The 12,390-nt window shown below is 40.1% G+C and overlaps 1 protein-coding gene across 7 annotated transcripts in view; it reads left to right on the forward strand.

Moving 5' to 3' along the window:
• GALNT18 (polypeptide N-acetylgalactosaminyltransferase 18) overlaps positions 1 to 12,390 on the forward strand; it is a 225,635-nt gene that overhangs the window by 40,901 nt on the left and 172,344 nt on the right. The window contains exon 2 of one of the 7 annotated variants that reach the window (XM_083840012.1): positions 1,922 to 1,977. The exons of the other annotated variants lie outside the window; for them this stretch is intronic. Within the exon in view, the coding sequence (XP_083696138.1) occupies positions 1,947 to 1,977 (31 nt within the window). The 5' untranslated portion in view covers positions 1,922 to 1,946. The remainder of the gene's footprint in view (positions 1 to 1,921; positions 1,978 to 12,390) is intronic. 7 annotated transcript variants of the gene reach the window in all.

A 12,390-nucleotide genomic window follows, 5' to 3' on the forward strand; every position in this document is an offset into this window, starting at 1 on the left:
TTATGATGGAAATTAAGATGTGCCACAATAGAATTATTTTTTTTTCCTTAAACACTGAAAACACTGTTTTTCTGTGATATGCTTTAAAGAGAGGCCATGGTGTGTTTTGATCATTCTGATTAGAGACAAAACAGGGTTCTCTGGTTAATTTTTGTACTCATTTCTTGAGATTTTAGTAAACTAGAACTAAAATCTGAAGGAACACTAAACCTGAACTTTTCTATGAACAGTAAAGAAAGCTGAAAGTTACTGACATTAGAAATGCTGTGAACATGAGACTGAAAAAAAAAATCTTAATTTGGAGTCAGTGGCAGCAAAACTCATTGTGAGGCCCTATTACTGTGTCAGTTTTTTTGCCTTCTGTGCATTAACATGAATTAGTGAATTAATGCAGTGGCTTAGGTCCCAAGTTTATCTTACGGGCAGAAATAGAAGAGCCCTTTTTTATGGATTTACTGTATTCAGTTAAACTGAAGATGAAATACTGAAGATGAAAATTTTGGAGCAACAAGAAATAGAAGAGAACCAGGAGAGAAACTGGGATGCTGCTGAAGAGAATGCACATTTAGTTAACAAACTGTCACTTTAAAAATTAAACTTAGACTTTATTATGCAGCTGTTTCTTGATAGTATAGAACAAGTGAGACTGTAGAGCACAAATAAATTGACATTTCAGAAAAAAATTGTTTTAAGGAAGGGCTAAAATGTGAGCCATATAGCCATGTGTCAGAGGTGAAATGTCTTCTGCATTACTATACTTACTTCTGCTTGCTTCAGGTCTAATACTGCTTTTGGTGAATTAAGAATAGCAACATTCTGTTAGCTCAGCTGTTATCCTGTCTTATTTTCTATTGCTCTTTTTTTTAGTGGAGGCCAGAGGCTTCCACTGAATACTATCTACCAAGTTAAGCCCTCTGTAAACACCCTGGATGGTTCCTGCCATGAACAATTTACACTATAAAAAACAAATTGTAGTATGCAAATGAAATGAGCAAGTGGATGGGTGAAAGGACAGAAATGAATGCAGACAATATTAAAGAATACTGTGTTAATGACCTTGCACAATTTCTTTCAACAATCATGCTAGTTCACAGAAGGCCGCCTTGCCTGTCTTCTCAGGCCTTGGTGGCGGTGACCAAGGCCAGCTGAGCTTTGTCAGATGACTACCAACTTTCATTAGCTTTGAAATCGAGTTTGAATCAAGTGCTGTTTGGCAACTGATTCTGAGAATTTTGGAGTCTTCCATCTGGATTGTATCTTTTGTAGACAGTGATAGAGTACTCTTTGTAGTATTTCTATCCAATCTGTTTTCCTCTTATACCTCACTTTTCATTACCTAAAAGTATCAGAAAGGCCGTGCAGGATCAGACAAAAGATGCATCTTTTCCTTTATCCTGTTTTGAGCAGCAGCTGGGGGCAACAAGAGGAAAGAACAAGAACAGTGCAAGCATGCATGATAATGCCTTCCATTTCCTTCTGAGACTTCAATTATTTTCTTGTTATGGATTTACTGAGATAAATGTGGTCTCTGTGTCTAATAGCTGCCTGTGGATTTCCATGCCCTGAGCTTGTGCAGCCTCCTCTTGAATCTGTGTAAACTACTGCTCCATTATGCACTGTAGAACAACATTGGATAGCCACTCCTAAAGCTAACCTAGAGGATAGCATTTCTTCTGCAAGGTCTTTTATCAGAATCAGTTATGAGTGATATTTTGTACAAACTTGGTAGTCTGACTAACAGACAATAAAACGCACTTCACCGATCTTATTTAAGTATGTTAACTTGTGAAATATCTAACATACTAATCATTTTTGTCACTGTTTTAATGCCTATGTTATATAAATCTGACCTGTGTCTATTCTTATTTTTCTCAAATTCCAATTTAAATAAATTTTTAATATTGCATTTTTCTTCATACAGCTTATGATAGCATTGACAGCTGAGGATGGCACGCAAAAGAGATGACTCATGCTCAGGTGTGGCTTTCTTGATGATGTTTCATATTAAATAAAAATGATATGCTGTTACTCTTGAACTTGTTCTGACTCTTGAACATCACTAGGTACTTTAATTTTTTCCTCAGTTAGAACTGTGTCTCAAACATCCCTAAAGTTTAGGAGCGAAGAGTAAATGAAGTTAAGCTGCAGAGTCTCTCCTAGATGTTACTTTTATTTCAAATGGCTTTGAATTTTATTATTTTTTGCTTTTCAAAATTGTATTTCTTCACACATTCTTTTCATATAACCTGATCTCTGCTGAAAAGAATGAAAATATATTTGCTAAAAAGAAGATCCGCCAGAAAATTTAATAACAATGCAGCCCGTGGAGGAGACCACCGTGGAGCAGGTGGACCTACACTGATGGAGGCTGTGGCCTGTGGAGGACCCCCGCAGGAGCAGATTCCAGGCCGGACCTGTAGCCCATGGAGAAGAGACCTGGCAGGAGCTGCTGCCCGTGGGGGACCCAGGTTGGAACAGTTTGCTCCTGAGGGATGGACCCCGTGGTACGGACCCTTATCTGGAGCAGTTCTTGAAGAGCTGCTGCCTGTGGGAAGCCCATGCTGGATCAGTTCAGCAAGGACTGCATCCCGTGGGAGGGACCCCACAGCACAGGGGACGAGAGTGATTGAGAAGGAAAGGCAGAGAAGAAGCGCTATAGACTGACCATAACCCCCGTTCCCCTGTGCTGCTCAGGGGGAGGAGGTGGAAGAGGGTGGATGGGGGGGGGAAGGTACTTCTGGTTTCTTTCATTTGTTTCTTGCTTCTTTAGCTTGTTAGTAATAGGTAATAAATATTACTATCTCCCTATGCTGAGTCTGTTTTGCCCGTCAAGATAATTACTGTGCGATCATCTCGTCCTTATCTCAACCCTTCAGCCCTTTTCATCATGTTTTCTCCCTGTTCCTCTTTGAGGCCAGCAGGTCAAGGGCAATTTTCTCCCTCTGCTCTTTTGAGACCCCACCTGGAGCACTGTGTCCAGCTCAGGGGTCCCCAGTATAAGGACATGGAGCTGTTAGAGCAGGTCCAGAGGAGGGCCACGAGGATGATCAGAGGGCTGGAGCACCTCTCCTGTGAAGAAAGGCTCAGAGAGCTGGGGTTGTTCAGCCTGGAGAAGAGAAGGCTCTGGGGAGACCTTACAATGTCCTTCCAGTACCTAAAGGGGGCCTACAGGAAAGCTGGGGAGAGACTCTGTCAGGCAGTAGGAATGGGTTTAAACTAAAAGAAGGCAGATTTAGATTAGATATTAGAAGAGATTCTTCACTCAGAGGACAGTGAGGCCCTGGAACGGGTTGCCCAGGGAAGCTGTGGATGCCCCAGCCCTGGAGGTGTTCAAGGCCAGGCTGGATGGGGCTTTGGGCAGACTGCTCTGGTGGGAGGTGTCCCTGCCCATGGCAGGGGGTTGGAACTGGATGGCCTTTATGGTCCCTTTCCAACCCAAACCAGCCTATGATTCGATGATTCTAAACAAAAATTGCAACTCTATTCCCAGTATGGTTCTTGTAGCCTGTGGCAGCAACACTGCAGCAAATAACTCACTACATATGATTGAAATACAGGTGTTTGAATAATTACTTATTGATTTTTAGGCCTGCCTTGATCTAGTAAAATACTAAAGATTTCTGTTTTGAGGAAGCTGAGTGCTTTTGCTGACTTTAAAAGTATATGAGTAGCTATGAAGTTAAGTTGCTTTTGAAAGGGTTTTTTGGACTGAGGCCTGGAAGATGAAGAGCAAATAGCATAGAGCTGGATAACTGCTACAGTTTGGTCTTGCGTATCACAGAATCATCTAGGTTGGAAGAGACCTCCAAGATCACCTAGTCCAACCTCTGACCTAACACTAACAAGTCCTCCACTAAACCATATCACTAAGCTCTACATCTAAATGTCTCTTAAAGACCTCCAGGGATGGTGACTCAACCACGTCCCTGGGCAGCCCATTCCAATGCCTAACAGCCCTTTCGGTAAAGAAGTTCTTCCTAATATCCAACCTAAACCTCCCCTGGCGCAACTTTAGCCCATTCCCTCTCGTCCTGTCACCAGGCACGTGGGAGAATAGACCAACCCCTACCTTGCTACAGCCTCCTTTAAGGTACCTGTGGAGTGCGATAAGGTCGCCCCTGAGCCTCCTCTTCTCCAGGCTGAACAACCCCAGCTCCCTCAGCCGCACCTCGTAAGACTTGTTCTCCAGACCCCTCACCAGCTTCGTTGCCCTTCTTTGGACTCACTCGAGCACCTCGGTGTCCTTCTTGTAGCGAGGGGCCCAAAACTGAACACAGTACTCGAGGTGCAGCCTCACCAGAGCCGAGTACAGGGGGACAATCACGTCCCTAGCCCTGCTGGCCACACTGTTTCTTATACAAGCCAGGTTGTGCACTATATAGTTGGCTACATGCCTTTCCCACTTGTTCTTATAAAGAGCTATAGTATTTTGAACACACTTCCTGAACAATGCTATTTGTATCAATATGCACAACAGCACGTTGCTTTAAAACTGGCTTGGTTTGATACCACAGAATTCTTAGTACAATTATGTTTTGCTAAAATCAATAGCAGGTTCAAGAACAGGTTCATGAGAAATTAGGTATATGTCTCATGGATGCTGTAAGCTAAGTGGTAATTCTCTAGAAAAATACTCATTTTAGATTTTCTTTATGCTGATTTAGATTTTCTTTATGCATGTTTCATATACAAAATTATTTTTCTTTATGGTTTCAAGTTTTCCAGTTCTATTACTTTTGGGAAACAGAAGATGTACTGAACTTTATCATCATATATCTAGCTCATAAATATCCCCTTACATGAGCTAGCGATATCTCAGATATGTGCATTTTGCCTTGTGTTCCTGATGATATTACAAAGTGTTGAGTATTTACACTTCTGCATAGGCAGAAATGATGCAACAAATGGTCTGCAGCATGGACCTCTGCCAAAGAGTGCTAGTTGTCAATGGTTTTAAAATTTCCATGCAGCAGCTTTTTGTATTTAAAGTTATGGATTGTATGAGTTATGGTGAGATCTGGATATGGAGAACATCTGTCTCATGGCTTTCTTTATTCCAGCTAACATTCTTCTCTGGGAGATTACTTCCCTCTTCTCATCCTCCTTCCATTTATGCCCTGTTACATTGACATAGTATTTGTAAAAGATACTGGAACGTAGGTAAAAGCGTTATCAACACTTTTTACGTACCAGTTTATGGTAAATTTACCATCGGAGAGGCTGATTATTCATAAATACGTGATTACAAGTGGTGTGTTTTTATGTGCAGGCAAAACAATTTTTGTGCCAATGAGGTGCTTTCAATATGTGTATTTTCAAGAGCTAGTCTAAAATGTAAACTACCTTCATATTATTTTAGAAATTAAACAATATAAGCCTATAGTGAACAGGATTAATGGTATTTTAGGGGAAGTGTTCAATGAATACTGTGCAATCAGTCCAACTGTGATAGTGTTATGTAGACAAGGCAAATATGAATTAGAAGACAAAAGGGAAAGTTTGTCTCATTTCATAGTTTAAACTGTAAGGAAAAAAAAAATAGTGCTAACTGTAAAATTTTATTTCAGTTGAAGTATTCAAAAGCTCTATTAATAAGTGAGGTAGAGTTACATTCTGATTTTTACACAGACGGACTTCTTGTCTTTTCGTACTGAGCATTTCCTGTACAAGGGTAAGTTTTGGCAGCAAGCTACCATAGCCTAAACGAAGTAACATTGTAGTGCTGCTCATTTTTAAGAACAGGAGGAGTCATGCTGCCTGCCTGTACTTCAGGTGATACTTGTTGCAAAATTTACCTTCTGCGGTCATTAAGGTCAACTAGATTTGTCCATGTCACCACTTGGTAGTGTTTGGTCAGTCTGGTTGGCCCAATACAGCACCATATTATCACTTCGGTCTCATTGCAGTACAAAAAATCTTATTTTTCTCTGAGGTCCCTATTCCCATGGATAGCTAGAGGTAGCGTGAATCTGTGAAGTCAAAAGGAAATATATAAGACCTGGTGTGATTTTAGGTTATGCCTGTTTTCTTTTTCTGTGTGTATAAGTTATCCTTTCCTGATAGCCTGTGTTAGTGACTTGGCAGCAGTATTATGGTAATAAGTGGAAAAATCAGCTAGGATGAATAACTGATACTGAGTATAAAAGCAGCTTGTTACATGAAGCATCAAGTCAAAATACCCCTTTTTATTTTCTAAGTATTCCAAATCTTCATTACTTTTCTAGTGTGTTGCATGAAATGCAAACTGAAACAGTGATCAGAGAGTAAGAATTCAGCTGAGGTATGTGTTCTGTTGAGGAGGACACGCTGGGGAGGAAGAGCCTCTGTAACATGCTTGTAAAAGGTGCAGGACTCCAGTGTCATTATTCACAGCAGAAGTCGATGGACTAGATTCCTTCTGCATCACTCCCTTATTAAGATCCACTTGGGTGGGGGCATAAGAGGATTTATTTATGAAGCCTTTTACAGTATAGCTTACTCTTAGTATAGGAAAGAACGGTGTGCCAATTTCTGTTATTATTAACTTTATATACAGTATCTATAGTAAAATGATTAAACTAATCTCAAACACCAAGAAAAAAATAGCCTAAGTGTTATGAGGCAGAATTAACTTTTCTAGTTTGAATGTATACTTTTTCTCCTTGTTGTTTTTCTGAAACGTCAAATGTTGGCAACTAACTAAATATTTCTTTGGATCATAATCTGCTTTTTGGCTTCTGTTCATTTGTTCAAGTGACAAATTGGTTTGTGACCTGTTGACTGCTACTCTCTGAGAGTGTTAGTAGGTACATTCCTGTGGAAGTTTACTTGATACTATATTGAAAGAAACTGAGAATGATTTATTAGCATGAAAAGGACCCGTATCCTTAATGAAGTTTCTTACCATTGCTGAAAGAGATGTTAAAGCCAACAAAGAGAGGAACAATATGTTGGGCAGGCTCATACCAGACCAGAAGTAGAGGTAAGCAGCCTAAGAAGGATTTATGAAGAAAATAGTGCTAGGGAGGTGCAAAGAAGAAGGATGCTTTCCATCTAGGTGGTAAGAACCTTCTCGGAATATAGAGGATATCATGAAAAAAGTCCAAAGAAGAACTTTATGCAAGTACTAAGAGGTTGGATTCAGAGGTGTCCAGGGAGCAAAAGCAACAGAGTTAAAAAGTACGTGTTAACAGGCTTTCCTACTCACATTGAGCATCTCTTACATATGTAGAAAATTCAGTCATTACTCAGGGTGGCACCTTGGTTACCTCAGGTGACCAGCTACTAATAATTTAAAAGCTTGTAAGCATTTGATTGAAAAAAATAATTGTAGTCATATGTATTCTTCTCAGCATCACTGATCACAGCGCGGTGACTCTCCAATAAATTAAAGGGGACATGAGCAGCAGAGAATCTGTTCTTCCATCTGTAACAGCAGCACAGTATAATCTTAAATGGGATCACTTTTAATGAAGGTGCTCAGTTAATTACTCAGCTTGTTGGTATTTGATGTGATTCTGTAGCGTTAGGCATTTACTTGCTGTTCCCTGGATATGTTGCATGTCTAGAGGTACTCTCCTGTGATTAGCGCTTATTGGTGTACCCCTGTGTGAAGATATCTTTCTCACCAAATTGGCAAGCAAGGCCTAAAAAATTGTACTGATATTTTATTAGACTGTGGTATAAAGACCAAAGATAGATAGGAATTGAAAATGAGAGTCAAATGGTAATCTAGCAGTGGCGTGGTGACTCAGGCTACTAGTGCAACTGTAGCAGTATGGTAGGCATACTTGGAGGAGTGCAATGATTATACAAAAAAAAGGCGATTTGGGTGTTCTGTGTTGGTTTCTTTTATGATTTATTCAGAGAAGCTCTGTCTGGTAAGTAGAAACAGTGACCTTGTGACTTTAATCAGGCAGCAATGCCAGTCTTACTCAGTTTGAGACCACCTTTGCAGAGGCAAGTATTTCACCTCTTAGAGTTTGAGGCTAAAACTAATATTGTAACCAATCCTACAACTGGTTGCGGTTTCTTGCCGCTTTTTGCTTTTATTCATAAATTCATTTAAAATAGCTTACATATATAATATTTTAGAATGTTTTTTTGAAAACTAAGTGATACCTGAATTCCTTCTAGCCTCCTACCCCATTTAGCTATTCCCTAATTCTGCAGCTGTTCTTGGTTAAATAAGGGTCCTAGTCTCATTCAAACCTTAAAATTTCATCTCACTTTAGTCTTCCACAATAATAAACTAGCAGTGTTAATCTGCAGATGTGCTTATAAGGTCCACACCTTTGCTTTAAAGATGAACTAAATTTATTTGAATCAGTTTCAGCTTCCCTTCCAGACAATTTTCCTTCCTATCTGTGTTTTCCTTTCCCTTTGTCCCTTGCCAAGAAAGAATGTGAGGCAGGATGGCTTTCTTGTGTGTTATGGCTACTGTCAGCAGAGGAGCTGGCTGCCTCTGAGGCAGTTACAGTGATTGAAGGGGCCAGCTTTTATAGGAATGTGGTATAAAATCCTGCTCAATTCTGTGTGACTTGCAGGCTCCTGGATACAGAGAAAGAGCAGGCTGGTGTGAGTAATAGTGCTAGTATGATATGACAGTGTTGTGCCTTCTGATGTGGGCGATGACATGATACCAGTGATAAATCGTGCTGCTGCTGCAGTGCCAGCAGATCTATGATGTTGTGCCTAAGCCTAGGCCCTGGGCCCCAGCCATGCCTCTTAACCCACTCGCAGCTATTTGCCACAGAGGCTGGAGGGGCAGCCACACTTAGCCAGGCTGCTGGGGAGCCGAACAGTTTCCCCAACACATGCTAATCCATGTCCATGTTGCCATTTAAATGGCTTTTGCACTTCCTGGAAATAATGACACAGCATTAATGGTATTTCGATACTTTTGCTGGTACTTGTGAAAGATCAGAAGGTATTTTCTCTCACTGCTGTCTACAGATTGGGTTGCTGATCTGGAGCACCAAAGCAGTAGAAATAATTCATAAATCTGAGACTGAATTTATTGAGGTGTTTCTTAAAGTCCATTGTTGCAGCTGAACACATTGCCTGTCTTCAGGTACAGAAACTTTGTGTCTTCAAGTTTTTAGCTTTTGTTTTGGTTCATATTTTCTTTGTGGAAAGCTGATTTGTTTTGTATTTCTGAGTACAGATCGTCATTCTTTAGAATCTGTTTTTTGTTTGCTTCACAGATAGAATTTGAGGAATGACAAAATATATGGGCTACCTGCTTTCACACTGAGAGGCTAAATGTTTGGGAGCTGCGGTGTTTTTCAGTGTCTACTGTGTTTGCGGTTGACATTCATGGGTTTCCAAGGGTTGTTTTTGCAATGTTCAATGCATGTGTTACCAGTGGTGAGAAGGCTGGAAATGAGAGCCAGCAGCACAGACAGCTCGTTACTGATAACATTCAAGATGTCTGGACATGAATCAGATCTCTCTGCTGAATGGCTCATTATTTTCTGCAGGTTCAACTGAAAATGACAGTCTTGTGGGCTGTTTTTTTCCTTCAAGTTTGACTTGCTGTTCTTACCTTGATCTCAACACCTTTTTATCCCTTTGTTAACCAATTGTATACACTAGGGAAATGGAGAATGTTATTGGCATAGCTGGTAGGGGATGTGAGAGGGAAGAAAAGACATTTTATTTAACCTTCAGTTGTGCTCTTAAATATCTCTTCTTCAAATTCAGTTACCAAGTACCGTAAGGTTTCCTGTTGCAAGAGTGGCTGCTCTGATCTGCTTAAAATGTAAGAAGAGGACAGAGACATTCTAACCCCTCCCTCCCTCCCCCGACTTGATTTATACTTCAAAGTTTAAGAAGTGCAGAATATCCTAGCTGTTTTCATTAAGTCAGTCTGCGAAGATGATATTGCTGTAATTGCAGAACACATTATATGATGGGGAATGAGTTTGTTTTAAAAGATGGAGAGTTTTCTATTTTTCATCATTATGGAATAGTAAAGTGCAGTGCAATGTCCTGAAGAAATAAGGTTGTCTGTGGGAATGAGACTGTGTGTTCATATGCAGGAACTCTTGAACCTGGCTAGTTGATTTGGGCTAAACCCTGCAGGGGGGGAGTTGATCTCAAAGACCATAAATTCGTACTGCTTTTTGGAAAACAGTTCGCTGGGAAAACAAAGGCCTCGTAATGTTGCCCTAGTGCAGAAAGTTGTGTTGCAGTGCAAGCTCACACTGAGAACTGTATTTGTGTACACATCCACTCTCTACCAGTGCCTTAACTGACATGTAGGCTTAGCTAGAGAATCAAAATACCAAACAGAAGGTGATGGAAAGCTAGGCCTCATTAGTTCTGTGCATTACAGACCCATTGTTTATACTGCATTTTCCTCCTCTTTGCCCTTTATTTGTCTCATCTTCCAGATTGCTGAGACAGAATCAAGTTTTCTGCTGTGTCCACTTCTCGAGACAGTGGTAAAGATGAAACTGGTCCATAACACTTGGCTTTTTATTTTATTTAGTGCCTCATGTTTGTGTTTTATTTTTGGCTTTTAGCATGAAACAAGCAAGCTTTTCCTTAAAATGCCTTTAAAAACATGTTTTCACTAAGAACCCTGTAGCAGCCTGGAGAGAGAACAGATCTCAGGGAAAGTCATAAGCTGTTAGCAGAATATAGAGGGCAACAGGTCTGCGATTGTATTACTAAGGATTTCTAAAAACTGTTCCTCAGCAATGCCCCTCACTTTGTTTGTTTGTTTTGTGTGTGATTGTTTCAGTTCAGTCTCTTCTGTAATAAATTGTAAATAGTCTTGGATTTAGGTTGTACCCAGTGCATATAAGAGCTGCCTTTGTACACACAGAGCTGATGAATTTTAAGATGCACCTAGGTTTACTCATTAAATACTGAAACCTCAATTGCCCTTTCATAAACAGACTTAAAAACAGACAGTGATTAAATATGTCAGGTCAAGCTGTCTGCATTTTTTTAACCTGTTTTACACACACATGCATGCATGCATACACACACTCTTTCGTTTTCTTTGTCATTATTACAGCAGTAATCCATACAGGGGCTCCAATGGATTCCCGACTGCTGTTGTACAGACTGTCTGCTTTGGATTTAAGCTAGTACCAAACAGCCTTTTAAAAGTCAGAAAAAAATTCTGTCACTGGTGGGTGTATAACTTTCCTTTTCCTCTGGGCTATTTGTATCTTGACTTCAGCAAATGGGTTTGCTTCCTTTTGTACTTTACAGAGGGGGAGAAATTGACTTTCTGATTTTCTGACAGTTTTGTGTTCTCAATATGCTATTGTCAGCCCTGTGGCTGAGATGTTCAGTTTGCCATATAGGGTCCCATATATAGTCTCACCAGTGCAGTAGAAGTGAGGACTCTAACAGAAAACCTGTTTTGTTAGAAGACAACGGGGCACATGTAGGGGAAGCTGCATCACATCATCATTAGTTCTCTGATATGCAGTGAGACCAGCACAATCTTAATAGTTGTACTGACCTGAAAAGTTACTCATATTTAGTTAAAACCTAAGTCAAAGTGCTAGAGCTTTTAACTTTTTCTCATTTTGCTTTCCAAAAGATGTGTTGCTAATGAGCACACTTCACTGTCTTAGTCATGTGCTTACTTGTCTTTGAGGTTTCTGATGTCAGTGGGGTCATTCACATGGTGAGCATTGTGCACACATCTGGAAAGGTGTATGTCAAGGTTGCAAAAAAAAAAAGTAATCTGAGAAGATAATGTTATTCCTTTTGAAAGCATATTATCAAAACAGTTCTTTAAAATCAGTTTCTCTTGCTTGCTCTTCACATGAAATAATTTATCTTGAGATTTTTATGCACTTAACCAAGTTCTAGTGTGATTATTCCCATGTGAAACCATTGACATGAATATGATTGCACAGATATAACTTAAATAAAAATTTGTCTCCATGTTTTTGGTTCAGAGCTGAGGAAAGTGAGGGCAATTCAGTTGACCTGAGAAGGTTTATGCACAGTCTGCGTCTGGTCTGTGATGCTCATTTTCTGTACCTGTGTGGAACAGTTATGAAACCCAATTCATTTACAGCAGCAACAAATGAGTAGACTGGAATTCTTAAGGTTTGCTCATGAGAACCCATAGGGCTTTTCTTTGCCACTCCACCCCCAAACACAATAAATAAAATCCTAAGATGAAGACCACAAGATGGGCAGCCTTTTAGGATGCATCAGATTTTAAGTTCTAGTATCCCTGATGTCTGACAGCAGAGCAACATCATGCCATGTGGCTCATGGTGCTGACAACAGCTGTAGGGGGGCTATAGAAACCGACTGTCCTTCACATGCCTTTAAAATACTGAATTATTCTTCTACTTTGAAAGCATCTCTGATAGTTACAGAAGGTCGCATAAGACTTACTGAAGTCTAATTATTAATTCACAGCATCTT

The sequence above is a fragment of the Anser anser genome, assembly GCF_964211835.1.
Source record: "Anser anser genome assembly, chromosome: 5".
In the NCBI taxonomy this organism is placed as follows: Eukaryota; Metazoa; Chordata; class Aves; order Anseriformes; family Anatidae; genus Anser; species Anser anser.